The sequence below is a fragment of the Danio rerio genome, chromosome 12 (genome assembly GCF_052040795.2).
Source record: "Danio rerio strain M-AB ecotype USA chromosome 12, GRCz13ab, whole genome shotgun sequence".
In the NCBI taxonomy this organism is placed as follows: Eukaryota; Metazoa; Chordata; class Actinopteri; order Cypriniformes; family Danionidae; genus Danio; species Danio rerio.
In genome coordinates, this window is record NC_141032.1 from 51,851,427 (window position 1) to 51,865,567 (window position 14,141).

The 14,141-nt window shown below is 35.7% G+C and overlaps 1 protein-coding gene and 1 long non-coding RNA gene across 24 annotated transcripts in view; one reads left to right on the forward strand and one right to left on the reverse strand.

Moving 5' to 3' along the window:
* Window positions 1-12,385, forward strand: part of kcnma1b (potassium large conductance calcium-activated channel, subfamily M, alpha member 1b) — a 101,128-nt gene extending 88,743 nt beyond the window's left edge. For 11 of the 22 annotated variants that reach the window (XM_087277150.1, XM_087277133.1, XM_087277137.1 and 8 more), the window contains 8 exons: window positions 132-245; window positions 1,320-1,403; window positions 2,798-2,928; window positions 3,307-3,501; window positions 4,836-4,954; window positions 5,439-5,615; window positions 9,754-9,782; window positions 11,546-11,905. In XM_087277150.1, coding sequence (XP_087133276.1) covers window positions 132-245; window positions 1,320-1,403; window positions 2,798-2,928; window positions 3,307-3,501; window positions 4,836-4,954; window positions 5,439-5,615; window positions 9,754-9,782; window positions 11,546-11,676 — 980 coding nt within the window. In that variant the 3' untranslated portion in view covers window positions 11,677-11,905. Of the gene's footprint in view, window positions 1-131; window positions 246-1,319; window positions 1,404-2,797; window positions 2,929-3,306; window positions 3,502-4,835; window positions 4,955-5,438; window positions 6,631-9,753; window positions 9,783-11,545 lie in introns of those variants that run through there. The other 11 variants (XM_087277152.1, XM_087277140.1, XM_087277141.1 and 8 more) reach the window with 3 other exon arrangements.
* The window catches only part of LOC147834604 (uncharacterized), a 70,096-nt gene continuing 67,721 nt past the window's right edge, over window positions 11,767-14,141 (reverse strand). For both annotated transcript variants that reach the window (XR_015504799.2, XR_015504803.1), the window contains one exon: window positions 11,767-12,617. This is a non-coding gene — a long non-coding RNA (uncharacterized LOC147834604). The remainder of the gene's footprint in view (window positions 12,618-14,141) is intronic.

Here is a 14,141-nt window from a genome sequence, read left to right on the forward strand (position 1 = left end):
ATGAACATGTGTGTGTGTGTGTGTGTGTGTGTGTGTGTGTGTGTGTGTGTGTGTGTGTGTGTGTGTGTGTGTGTGTGTGTGTGTGTGTGTGTGTGTGTGTGTGTGCGCGCGCGTGTGTGTGTTCTCTCCAGGCTTCACTCCTCCAGGAATGGATCGCTCGTCTCCAGAAAACAGTCCTGTTCACGGGTTGGTGCGGCAGGCGTCGATAACCACAGGAGCAAACATTCCCATCATCACTGAACTCGGTCAGAACACACACACACGCATACACACAAACACACACATACACACACACACACTCACACATGCAACACACAAAAGAGAGAGAGACACACATGCATCCTACACACACACACACACACATGCATCATACACACACAAAAGGGAAAGAGACACACATGCATCCTGCACACACTCACACACACACACACACACTCACACATGCAACACAAAAGAGAGAGAGACACACATGCATCCTACACACACACACACACACACACACACACACACACTCACACACACACACACACACACTCACACATGCAACACAAAAGAGAGAGAGACACACATGCATCCTACACACACACACACACACACGCATCATACACGCACAAAAGGGAAAGAGACACACATGCATCCTGCACGCGCACACACACACACACACACACACACACACACACACACACACAAACAGTATATATAGTTCCCATCCTGTTCCTGTGTGATCAGTTTAATTAGCTGCTATTGGAGAATAAACAATTGTTGACCAATCAGAATCAAGAATTCTCCTGCAATAATAATATGCTAATATATGTATATTTATACTGGCCTCTGATATATACTGGCCTCTATAGAGGAATATATTGACTAATGGTCATTACTGAGTCTTCATCAGCTGTGACTGGAGAATTGACCAATCAGAATCAAGTAATCCAGTGTAATAATGTCAATAACCGCTTGTTGGTTGTACATCATACAGATATTCATTCATTCTGGCCACAACACTGTATTTAAATCAGTATATTCACTAATGGACAAGAGGATTGGTAGAGTGTGTGTTATTAGTTTACACTGGAATGTCTTGATTGGCCAATCAGAATCAAGTATTCCTGTGTGATAATCTGCGATAACTGGGTGTGTGTTATCCTGCTGTTCACCTGATGATGGAACTGTACTGGGAAATCCCACTAACCCAAAGGCTCGGCATGTGAGTGTGTGTTCTGGAGGAGCGCTGTGAGGCTGATCTTTCTCTAATGTGTGCGAGTGCTCTGTGTGTTTGTGCTGGAGTAACCGGCCGGTTGTTTTATGCTGATCATTAGCTAAAACAGACAAGCTGCTGCCCCTGGTTTCTCTGAGCCAGGACAAGAGTAGCGGGACCAACATCCCAATGATAACTGAGCTGGGTAAGAGCTCACACACACACACACACACACACTGGTCTGCTGTGGGCATGAGCGCTGTGTGTCCAGCATGCGTTTGCTAGTGTGTGTGTAGAGCTGATCTTCCTGTATGTGTCCTCAAGTGTCTCTCTGTGCTGTTTATTAATGTCTCACACACACACACACACGCACACACACACACACACACACACACACACACACAACTCAGGCTCCAAAATGAACTTCTGATGGTGATTAAAATGTCTGGCTATTGATTTCTTTAGTTTTTATTTCTGTAAGAATATTTTGTGTGATGAAAGTGTTAGAATGCAGCAGTGTTTGTGTGTGTGTGTGTGTGTGTGTGTGTGTGTGTGTGTGTGATGATAAACCTAGAGAAATGGACACACTCCGCCACTCGTCAGACACCTTGTCCACTTCTCTTAGTTTGTTCTCATAGACTAGTACTGTCAGTATTGTTTGCACCATGACATGTTCATTTTTGACTCTGTGTGTGTGTGTGTGTATGTGTGCTGCTGTTTCCTGTGAATATTCTTCAATAATACTGTATGCATTGATGATGATGATGATGATGATGATGATATGTCTGCTAGTCCATAAACACATGCCTTACACTCTCTCACTCTCTCTCTTTGTGTGTGTTTGTGTATGTACTCTTGTGTGTGTGTGTGTGTGTGTTTATGTGTGTGTTTGGATGGTTGTGTATGTGCATTTGTGCATTCATTATGTTTGTGCGTGTGTATATTTACATGTGTGCATGTGTTTGTGGGTGTGTGTGTTTGTGCATGTTTGTGTGCTTGTGTGTGTGCATGCATTTGTATGTGTGTGTCTGTGTGCGCGCATGTGTGTATGTGTCTACATTTGTGTGTGCATGCATCTCTGGATGTGTGTGCATGTTTGTGTTCGTGTGCGTGCGTGTATGTGTTTGTGTGCATTCATTATGTTTGTGCATGTGTTTGTGTGTATGTGTGTGCTTTAATGTGTGTGTATATGTTTGTGGGTGTTTGTGTGCATGCATTTGTATGCCTTTGCATGTGTGTGCGTGTTGGTGTGTGTGTGCATTTGTATTTGTATGTGTCTGTGTGTGCGCACACGTGTTTGTATGTGTCTGAATTTGTGTGTGTGCATGTGACTGCGTGCATCTCTGGGTGCGTGCATGTTTGTGTGTTTATGCATTTGTGTGTTTGTGTGCTTGCATGTGTGTGTGTGTGTGTTTGTGTGCTTGTGCATGCATTCGTTTGCGTATGCCTGTGTGTGTGTGTGTGTGTGTGTGTGTTTGTGTGTGTGTTTGTGTGTGTTTGTGTGCTTGTGCATGCATTTGTTTGCGTATGCCTGTGTGTGTGTGTGTGTGTGTGTGTGTCTGTGTGTGTGTGTGTGTGTGTGTGTGTGTGTGCGCGCAGTGAACGACTCGAATGTGCAGTTTCTGGATCAGGATGATGATGATGATCCCGACACTGAGCTGTACCTCACTCAACCCTTCGCCTGCGGGACCGCCTTCGCCGTCAGCGTGCTGGACTCATTGATGAGTGCTGTGAGTAACTACATTACCCATCATCCCCTGCTGACAACACACCAATCAGAGTGTGGCAGAACAGCTCTTTAGCTCCGCCCATATCTTGCTCTGCTTGTAAGTCCACTCCTTCATATTTGATCCTATTTCTCACTTTATTCAGAACTTTAGGGCGAATATTTAATCAAAAATGTAGAAATCTAAAATAATTATGAATAAAAACATTTAAAAACTAATAATTCCAACAAATTTAAAACATTTGTTGAATAAAAAGTGGAAGTAAAGGTATTTCTGAATCTCAGCTTTCAAGAAATCACAGTGTGTCTTGTGAGGCCACGATATAAACAATAGCACATAATATAAATCGACAGACTTTTATTTTGTCTGTGATATATTCAGACGTACTTCAATGATAATATCCTGACGCTGATCCGCACGCTGGTGACGGGTGGAGCGACGCCGGAGCTGGAGGGTCTGCTGGCAGAGGAGAACGCTCTGCGTGGAGGATACAGCACACCACAGACCCTCGCCAATCGAGACCGCTGCCGAGTCGCCCAGCTGGCGCTTTACGACGGACCCTTCGCCGACCTCGGGGTGAGAATACCAGCAGCAGGACGTATTACATAGAGCAAAACACGACAGACGGTGGCTGGTTCCCATCTGTGTTATTAGTTTAATCAGCTGTTATTGGAGAATAAATACATTGTAATGTTGTGATTGACCAATCAGAATCATGGTAAGTAAGTTATGGTAAGTTATTTTTGAGTTTATTGAATGGGATAGCCCCTTGAGATGAATCGTCTCATTTCGAGGGGCTCCCTAAAAAGTTCACAAATCAAACAGAGTACAACACATCATAAAGAACATACACTTGACAAGACAAACAAACAAACAAACAATCAAACAAGCAGCACACTCCACCTGAAACACTTCCCACAATCCCAAGCCTAAAGAAGCAACAACATATAATCAAAAGTACAAACAATTTGATATGCAAATAAATAACAAACATTTAATTTGGAGCCAAATGTTATAACATTCGCAAGATGTTTCCAGAAGAGAAAATAAATTAGCCCTGAAAAGACGAAGTGATTTAATTGATCTAAAAAAGGAAGGGAGATTGTTCCAGTGGGAAGGTGCTTTGTATCGAAAGGTCCTGCGGCCACTTCCTGTAGAAATTCTGGGAACCAAAACATAATTCTGTTGCACATGACGAAGCGAATATGATGATGTAAACGAAACAAAACACTGCTTTAAATAAGAAGGGAAATTAAAGTAAACACATTTAAAAAGAAACAAATACCAGTGATACTGTCTGCAGAACTTAGGTTGAAGCAGAACAAGTGTTTCATATAATATACAATGATGGGTTCTATGAGGACATCTTCAAACAAATCAACACAGAGAATGAAAGACAGTATTTAAAGGTTATTGATTATACAAGATTATTGTATAATGATGGTTTGTTCTGTAGACTATCGGAAACAATTTAGCTTAAAGGGGCAAATAATATTGACATTAAAATGCTGTTTAAAAAGACTTTCTCCAGAAGAAAAAATATTATCAGACATACTGTGAACATTTCCTTCCTCTGTTAAACATCTGGGAAATATTTAAAAAAAAAAAAAAAAAAATCAAAAAGGGATAATAAATCTGACCAACTCTGTGTGTGTGTGTGTGTGTGTGTGTGTGTGTGTGTGTGTGTGTGTGTGTGTGTGTGTGTGTGTGTGTGTGTGTGTGTGTGTATAATTTTTTGCCTATTTTTTATTGATTATTTTAGATTCACAGCAGAAATGATGCTTTCCATGTTTATGTAATAATCAGGATTATTATTGACACATTAACTATATTTCTGTTGTTGATTGGTCTGCAGGATTGATTAAAAGAGTGTGTGTGTGCATGTGTGTGTGTGTGTGTGTGTGTTTCAGGACGGTGGCTGTTACGGTGATTTATTCTGTAAAGCGTTGAAGACGTATAACATGCTGTGTTTCGGCATCTACCGGCTGAGAGACGCTCATCTGACCGCAGCGAGCCTCTGCACCAAACGGTGAGTCAAACACAGCTTAAACAACTCCTTTTAACCCAGCAGGGCAAGACAGGTTTATTTCTACCGCACGTTTCCTACAAGAATGAGAAATTATAATGGCAGAATGAGAATGATTGCGTTACCGTTAAAACCCCACAACTGATTGTGTTTTCTTTTCTTTAATATTTTATTTTATACAGCACTATAAATAAGATTATTCAGAAAAAATGATCACATTTGCTCAAACACACAGAGAGTTTTGGCCAAATTAAGACTCAAAATCAGCCCAGAGTTGATGAAAATGACCCAACAGCACACACAAGCATTAACACTAGCCTTCTGATAGAATGATTATATTGCTGAATATTTACACAACACAATGTTGGGTTGTAAACATTGACTTTAGTGTGCAAAGAGCTCAAATGTTGATTTCTGTGTGCGTGTGCGTGTGTGTGTGTGTGTGTGTGTGTGTGTGTGTGTGTGTGTGTGTTCTCTCTCTCCTCAGCTACGTGATCACGAACCCGCCGTATGAGTTTGATCTGGTTCCCACAGATCTGATCTTCTGTCTGATGCAGTTTGATCATAACGCGGGTCAGAGTCGCAGTAATCTGAACACTCAGAGCAGCTTCTGTCCTGTGCGCAGAGCATCCCGCAGCCGCTGCACCCCCCGCGACAAGCAGAAGTACGTCCCTCTGTAGACACACACACACACACACACACACACACCGCTGCTTCACCACGCTCCACCGTCTGCACTGGAACTGCACTTTAATCCTCCAGTCTGAGCTCGGCTGAGATCCTCCTCATATTCATCTGCGCCTCCACGTTTACATCCTTCATTCTGAACTATCACATTCAATGAAATGCAGTTATTGTTAATATTAGACAGTTATTATATCTAATAATGAATAATTTATTTATTTTTGCATCTGAATGTTTACACTCTAAATTCTAAAGTATCACAAAATACTATTATTGTTAATATCAGACAATTATTATATGAAATAGTACATTCCAGAAAAATATTCAATAGTTATATCAGACAACTTTACATTTATATGAGAAGATTATTTGCAGTAAAACAATTTTAGAAACTTGAATTTATAGATTTTTTTAAACAATTGACATAAAACCTATATATATATATTTTTTTTTTTCATCTGAATGTTTACACCCTTAATTCCTAAGTATTAAAAAAGTATTATTATTAATAATATTAGATATTTATTATATCTGCAATCATCAGTCATTCTGAACTGAGCACAGCTGAAATCATCCTCATAATCCTGATCGTCTGCATTTATATCTGCGTCTCCACGTTTACATCTTTCCCGAAAATTATCCACTTAAACTAATCAAAGAAAACTGTTATTGTTCAACGATTATATATTAATATTATTGACATATTTGATCATTTCTGATTAGGTTATTATGCACTTTAATCCTCCAGTCTGAGCACGGCTGAGATCATCCTCATATTCCTCTTCTCTATATCTGCCTCTCCACGTTTACATCCTTCTGAAATATTACGTTCTGGAAAAACAGTAATTAATTATATAAGACAATTATATATTAACAATATCGACATTATATTAATGCTTAAATTTCTGATAATATTGTTTGATTATTTGCAGTAAAACTCTTTTATACACTTGAATTTGCAGATTTTTTAAATAAAAATTTGACATTAAAAATGATCATTTATTTACTTTTTTGCATCTGAATGTTTACACTCTTAATTCTGAAGTATTACATACTGGAAAAGTATTAATTCAAGCAATGAAATACTTTAATTGTTAATGTTAGACAATTAATATAACTGCAATTATTATAACTGTTACAGTGCTCAGCGTGTTTGTGTACACCCCTCACAAATCTCTCTGTTAAATTCATATGTTTAATAGGAAGCTCTACAATATTATATGTGTGCATTTACATTAGATTAGTCAGTGCTGAAGCCAAATCTGATTTGTTTTCAATGCACCAAATTACACTGCCTATACTCACTGAGAAATAAAGGAACATGTTCATTTATAAATTGGGCTGTACTCAATTACACTGAGCTCTGTATCTGCACATTAATGTTTACATTAGTCCAAAATTTTACTCTCTGGAAAAACAGTAATCAATTATATTAGGCAGTCATATATGGTAATATTATTAACATTATATTAATATTAAAATCAATAAGATTACTTGCTTTTTCTGCTTTTTTGCATCCTACTTTTACATTCAGGAAAAATATTAATTTAATCAATCAAATATTATCATTGCTTTTTTGACAATTGACGTTAGAAACTATTATTATTATTATTGCACTTTTGCATTTAAATGTTGAATTACGTCGACATTACGTTGAATTATGTAATTCTGAAGTAATAATCTTTATTATTAGACAATTCAATATTTATAATAGTACTGAAATTATTTGCAGTGTAATAACTAAAAATATTGATTTGCTGATTTTAAATAAAGTTAACTATAGATGTTAAAGAAATGATTATTGTTTTTTTTGTTCTCACTAGATATATATGTAATAATATTCATTGAATATAAATGTGAATCTGCAGAATTTTTGAACAATTGATGTTAAACATTTTAATGTGCATATATATATAAATATATATATATATATATATTTTTTTTTTTTTTGTCTAAATGTTTTCATCCCTAATTCTGAAGGATTATATTCAAGAAACATATTATTATTTATTATTTAGTCCATTAATAAAATACTACTATTAGTATTATCAGACAATTATATATTAATGCTATTGACATAGTATTTATTATTTCTGATAAGATTTTACGTTTTTAATTGAATTGAAAGATTTTTATGTTAAACAATTGTTCAAAAATAATCATTGATTTTCTTTGTTTTTGCGTCTAAATGTTTACATCCAGGAAGTATTACATTCAGGAAACATTCATTTCATCAATCAATCAATCAATCAATCAAACAATCAATCAATCAATCAATAAAATATGATTCTAGTTATTATAAAAATGCAATATTTATTGATACTTTCTGATAAGATTATTATTATTTTAGTATATTTTTTCAGATCATTTTTATTGAAAGTTTTTGTGATCACAGATTTTCTTTTTTCAATTTTTATTCACAGCTCAAATGATTAAAACAAACTAAATGTCATGTAATTTTATCAAGAAAAATCTAGAGAAATCATAAGAATCAATTATACAAAACAAATGAAGATTAAAGTATTTATTTATTAAAGTATTAACCCTGCAAAATCAACATTTCCAAGCAGTGCAGAAATCACGAAAGTCCCTTCATCTATGTGTGTGTGTGTGTGTGTGTGTGGCTGTGTGTATGAGCTGCTGCGTTCAGAATGATTTTAATTTGTGTTTAATTCACTGCCTTCAGAATGAGTGTTTAATCACATCAGCCTTGACGGAAACTTTACAACACACACACACACACACACACACACACACACACACACACACACACACACACACACACACATCTTCTTTTCTGCTGCGGGTCTCTCAGTGTGTGTGTGTGTGTGTGTGTGTGTGTGTGATGTAATAAAGACTGAAGTGTGTGTGTCGCCACTGCGTTCGCTCACACTCATCGCTGGCGTTACACCAAAGTTTGATCCTCCAAATACCAGATAAGGTGTAAGAGACTTTTATTCTATGATTATTATGGACTATAATGGACTGGTGTTTGCCATATCAGAACATAATAAAAGTCTTTTTTTCTGTATTGGTGACGTGTCTGTGCCTTTAAACTGTGTTTCCCATATGCAAATATTAACGCTTGACAACATTTGTTGACATTTATTAATGCTTTAAACAGAGACATTCAACTTGAATGACAATCTGAATGTCAACAGTGATGTGCATCTGTTTATGAAGATAATAAAGCAATCAATAATAGGTTACATCATAAAATATGTATTTTACAAAACCTGTTTTAGCCTAAAATTGACAGCAAATCAAAGCTAACCATCAGCACAAATTATATCCAAAAATGAGCTTTCAGTCAGATTTAGTTTAGCCGCAGTACCGGACATGACCACCAGGTGACCTTTAATTTACATTGATGACCATACAAGAGCGCCCCCTCTGTTTTGAAGAATATGAACCCTATTTTTTCACACTTGTAGCAATATTTGTAATGTAGACATTAAATTCTAAAGTAGTACAAGCAGTTTGGCGGTTTTTGATTGAGTTTAGTCTCTAAAAAGCAATCAAATCTGGATTGCTGTAGCAAAGTAATGCTTTAAGACTAAGAGTATATGCTTGTTGCAAATTAATAAATAACTTTTGCTCAGTGATATCATCATAAACCTGTCACCAGATATGGAAACTAGACATATTAAGCTTTCAAATCAAATATAGTGTCATGATTTTTATATGTTTAGACTATTTAATTGCAAAGAAAACAATATAAACTTAAGGGTCCCGAAGGTTAAAGAGACGATTCATCCAAATGTGAAAATTTACTCGCCGTTTATTTAGTTTTATGGATTTTTGTACGCAACAGAAGATATTTTGAAGCATGCTGGGACTAAAAAAAACAGACATTTACATCCATAGTAGAAACAAAAAACACTTTATGAAATCTGTTTTCTGCAGCATTCTTCAAAATATCTTCTCTTGTGCGCAACAGAAGATAGAAACAGTAAATAGTGAGCTCATTGTCATTTCTTGGTGTTTTTTTGTGCATTTCTATACGCATCATGAGGGATTAGAGACTTGCTGATCTGTTGTTAGTGTGTGTGTGTGTGTGTGTGTGTGTGTGAGTGAGATATTAAGCTGATCTGACTGCGTGTGGTCTCTCTTTAAAGTGCCCCGAGGACGAATCGAGCAGTCGCAGGTATGCAGAGATCATGCATGTGTTTATGATGCAGACCTTTATCATATTAGTTTTGTCATGATGATTATTCTCTTCACTCTGCAACTCTTTGCTTTCCGAGCGGAAGCAAAGCGGCTTTAGCTGAAGCTGATCTGCATGTGTTTCTCTGAGTGCATCAAACACACACACATGCATATATATATATACACGCACATGCTCGCAAACAAACACACATGCACATGGTCACAGATACATACGCACACACACACACAGAGTGATGTAATCTGCATGGTTTGGTTTGTCAGAAACATGAGCATGATGATGATAACAGCACAGATGATCTCTGATGAGCTGAAAGATCTTCACCAAAACAGCACAATATAATTATACACAGAGGAAGTCAGAATGAGTCTCCTTCCTGTCAAATCTTCTTTTTCAAATCATATTTTCAGGCATATTTCCACCGTATCTCCTATCAGATGTTATTTCTTCTGGAGAACGGCTGATTTATTTTAGTGTGTCTGGAATAAAAGCTAAAGACTAAAGGATCGAGTTATTAGAAATGAGTTCTTAAAAGTATGAAGTCATAAAAATGTGCTGAAGAAATCTTCTGTCCATTAAACAGCACAGGAAAACTATAGAAACTATAAAAATAAAGTTATAAAGCCAATCATTTTGACTTCAGCTGTGTATATTTTGCATTTAGACATTTAAATATTGACATATGCAAACGAGCTGAATTGCATAGAAATGTTTAGTTCCCAGTGTACAGTGAGGCTGCATTAGTTAATGTCAGTTCATATATTTACTAACATGAACAAACAGGTCATCAGTACAGTTACTGTTAATCAAAATGTGTGTCATTATTAAATGCGGGAATATTAAACTATGATTAATAAACACTAGCACTGTCCATTATTATTGTTTCATGCTAGGAAGTACATGAACTGGCATTAATGGTAAAGTGTGAGCAAATATAGTGTTCTGGTGAAGCTGCTGCAGAAACTGCTCTGGTTTTGGCTTCATTATTATTATTTTAAAATTGTTTTATTTGCTGAATTGTACATTTCCTATTTTACTGACTCTTTATACTGTGTGAATATAAACCATCTGCTTTTTCATATTAATACACTCACAAATACTTCCTGGTAACTTTCAGTATTATAAGTTATTTATAGCATAAATTATAATTATTAAATATAATATCATAGCAATATAATAAGACTTAATTTATATATTATCCCATTATATTGACTTTGATTCATATGTATTGCTTTAGTCAGGTCAGTGTTATTTTAGTACCAATGCGCTATTTATTTGAGTATTTTAGCATGCAAATTTGAAAAGTGTAGCAATAGACGTTTGCATTATTATTATTGTATCTGCTGTAATGTAGTGATTTAAATATTTTAATCTTATTTTTTTAATTTTCCCCCCCAAAAAATGTTTTATTTTAAATAGTTATTTATTGTTGTTGTAATAAATACAAATAACAAATTTATCATTTATAACAATATAATACAGAATTCTTATCATTTACAAATTTCGTAATTTTTATTTTTGATTTTTTTTCAAAATTTAAATATTTTTTCTTTACATTTTTTCTGAAAAACACTGCCTTACTAACTCATTATTTAGAATTAACATTTATTATAATTGTTTTTAAAATACAAATGTATAATGTATAACTATAATATTTTAATTATTATTGGTTTTATTTTATCCTGTATAATGGCGCATCTTAAAGCTTGTCAGGTCTGCTAATGATCTTCATGATTCTGCAGAGAAGAACTGGTACACGGAAGAAGAAAACCGACCAATCAAACACTCCAGCAGCCTCACAGCCAATCAGATCAATCAGTACAAATCTAGCGGCAACATCATCCAGCCAATCAGAGAAGTGGAAGAGCCCTGAGGGGTGGGACTCAGCTGATGACTGACACACTGAATGTTATCTCTCTCACACTCTCACACACACACACACACACACACACACACACATCAGTGGTTGTCAACTGTTTATTCAAAAGATTCAAAACTGCTTAATAGAGACATTGAATGATTCATGAGTCAAATGCTGTACGGGTAGAGTCATAAAACACTTGGTCATGTGAGGAATGACACCAGTACACTATATAAACATTTGATATATTGACTATCGTCTTCTAAAAACTGTACATTTGACAAAATATAGAAAGAAACAGACAAATAATGTTAAAATAAAGGTGGAGTTCTGCAGCTGTATTGTAGAAACACTTCAACAATCTGCTTTTCATCAGCTGCAGGAGTTTAGAAGACACACGAAACCAGATATGTTCTATGAGAAACTCTGTAAGCACTGTTATTATGACAGTTTAATCCGGTTTATTGTTTTACAGTGTAGTTGAGAACCACTGGATTTACATATAGTACGGTAAAAGCCCAAAAGAGCGTTATAGATAGATATATTTACACATAGAATGTGCTACACTTACTGTAGAAGATGGAGAACCTGAGCTAAATGTGTGACAATACACTCTAATTAATGCTGGGTCAAATATGGACAAGCCTAACCTCTGACTTCATTTTTCAGATTAAATTTAAATAGTTTTTTTTTCTTAACCCAACTGTTGTATTCGTCCACATTTGACCCAGCGGTGTGTTAAAACCACCCAGCATTCGCTTGGAGAGTAACTGTGACTGTAGATCAGACGTCATTGGTTTCCGCTTCAACATTTGCATATTCATCTTTACTGTATTGCTGGAGCTGAAGTGGTGAATGTGACTTTATTAAAGCCAAAGAGCATCATGGGATGTGTTTTTGGTCCTATCGGATGCCACATGTCGTGCGGAGCGGTCGCAGGTCCTCCTCGGCCTCTGATTGGTCGATTAAAAACCAATGATTGTGCATATTGACGCAATAAATAAACAAATTCAGGTGATCTCATTAACATGATCTGCTGGGGTTACAGCATCACTCAACACCAAACCACAGTACAGTCATCCTTTACCCAGAGCCAACAAATACTCTAGTGTTTCTCAACCATTCTGTTTGATCTGTTGTGGTGATTCTACAGGTGCTGTGGAAAGCAACACTACAGTTTTATAAACAACTGACTTAATACTGTAGTTTTCTACAACTATAGGGTATATTATACTACAATACACCAGTCTACTGTAGTAAACACTGAAGTATACAATAACAGCATATCAGTTCACCTATAGTAAATACTGCAGTATGCTGGAGCATCCATTAACAGTCATAAATACTGTAATATATGTAGAATGGTTCAAAAACACTAGTATTTACTGTGGTATGTTATACATACACTTGTTTGTTCAAACTCAGATGATGTTGGTTTATCTTCAGAACACAAATGAAGGAATATTTCTGACTCCTCAGTCACGAGAGCTTCTCACAGTGCTGAACAGATTCATCTTTATCAGTGTTCACAGAGCTCAGATTCGAGATTCATTCCTCCAGCATCAGGAGTTCTGCTATTGTTTGCTGATCAGGGAATAAAATGTTTAATAAAAACATCTGTACATTTATAATAATAATAATAAAAACTGCTCATCATATAAAGCTGTGTCCTCTATACAGCAGCCTTTGATTGAACACATGTCTAATTTGCTTCATGTGTTCATCAGAGCAGTGCTCATGTTGTTCTGTTTGACATGTTTTGAGCAATCGTGTTGTATATTCAGAGTTTTAAATGCAACTCCAAACACAAACGACATGTATATTATTGCTGCACGATATTAAAATAATAACATTGCGATATATTTCACTGGATGAGTTGAATAACTACATAGAGAGAATTTATAATTTTAGATTGACTGGGATGATGCTATAGGGGAGTGCATAAAATATAATCAACAATCCATAAGCATATTAAATAGAGGTAAAGCTGGTTTTATATTGGGATATTCAGACTTTCTCCTTAATAATATAACGTCAGAAAAGTATTCTTTGCAAATTATAAATAGAGAAATCAGATTAGCAGCCAATGACTATCAAATTACAGCATTGTTCACTGTGAATTAGCCAGTGTTAATGTTGTTAACATGTCATACTTGCATGCTAATTTCCACCGAATATTCAAAGCAACATAGTAAACAATATAGAGACTGCTAAATAAACGAATGTGCCAATATAAAACCAACTCTACCTCTTTCAACAAAGAAAAAGACACATTAAATAATCAGCATTTTAATTTAGTCCAAGGAGTCAAACTGTATTCAGGTGTACAGTAATTGAATCAAATGTAAAATAATACTGCATAGTCTTTATTTTATAAACAATTCAATAAAATCTAAATCAATTGCTGTTAATTTGTCAAATTCTTATGTCTGCACGCTTTTAAAACCATCAAAAAAACACAAGCGAAATGATAAATT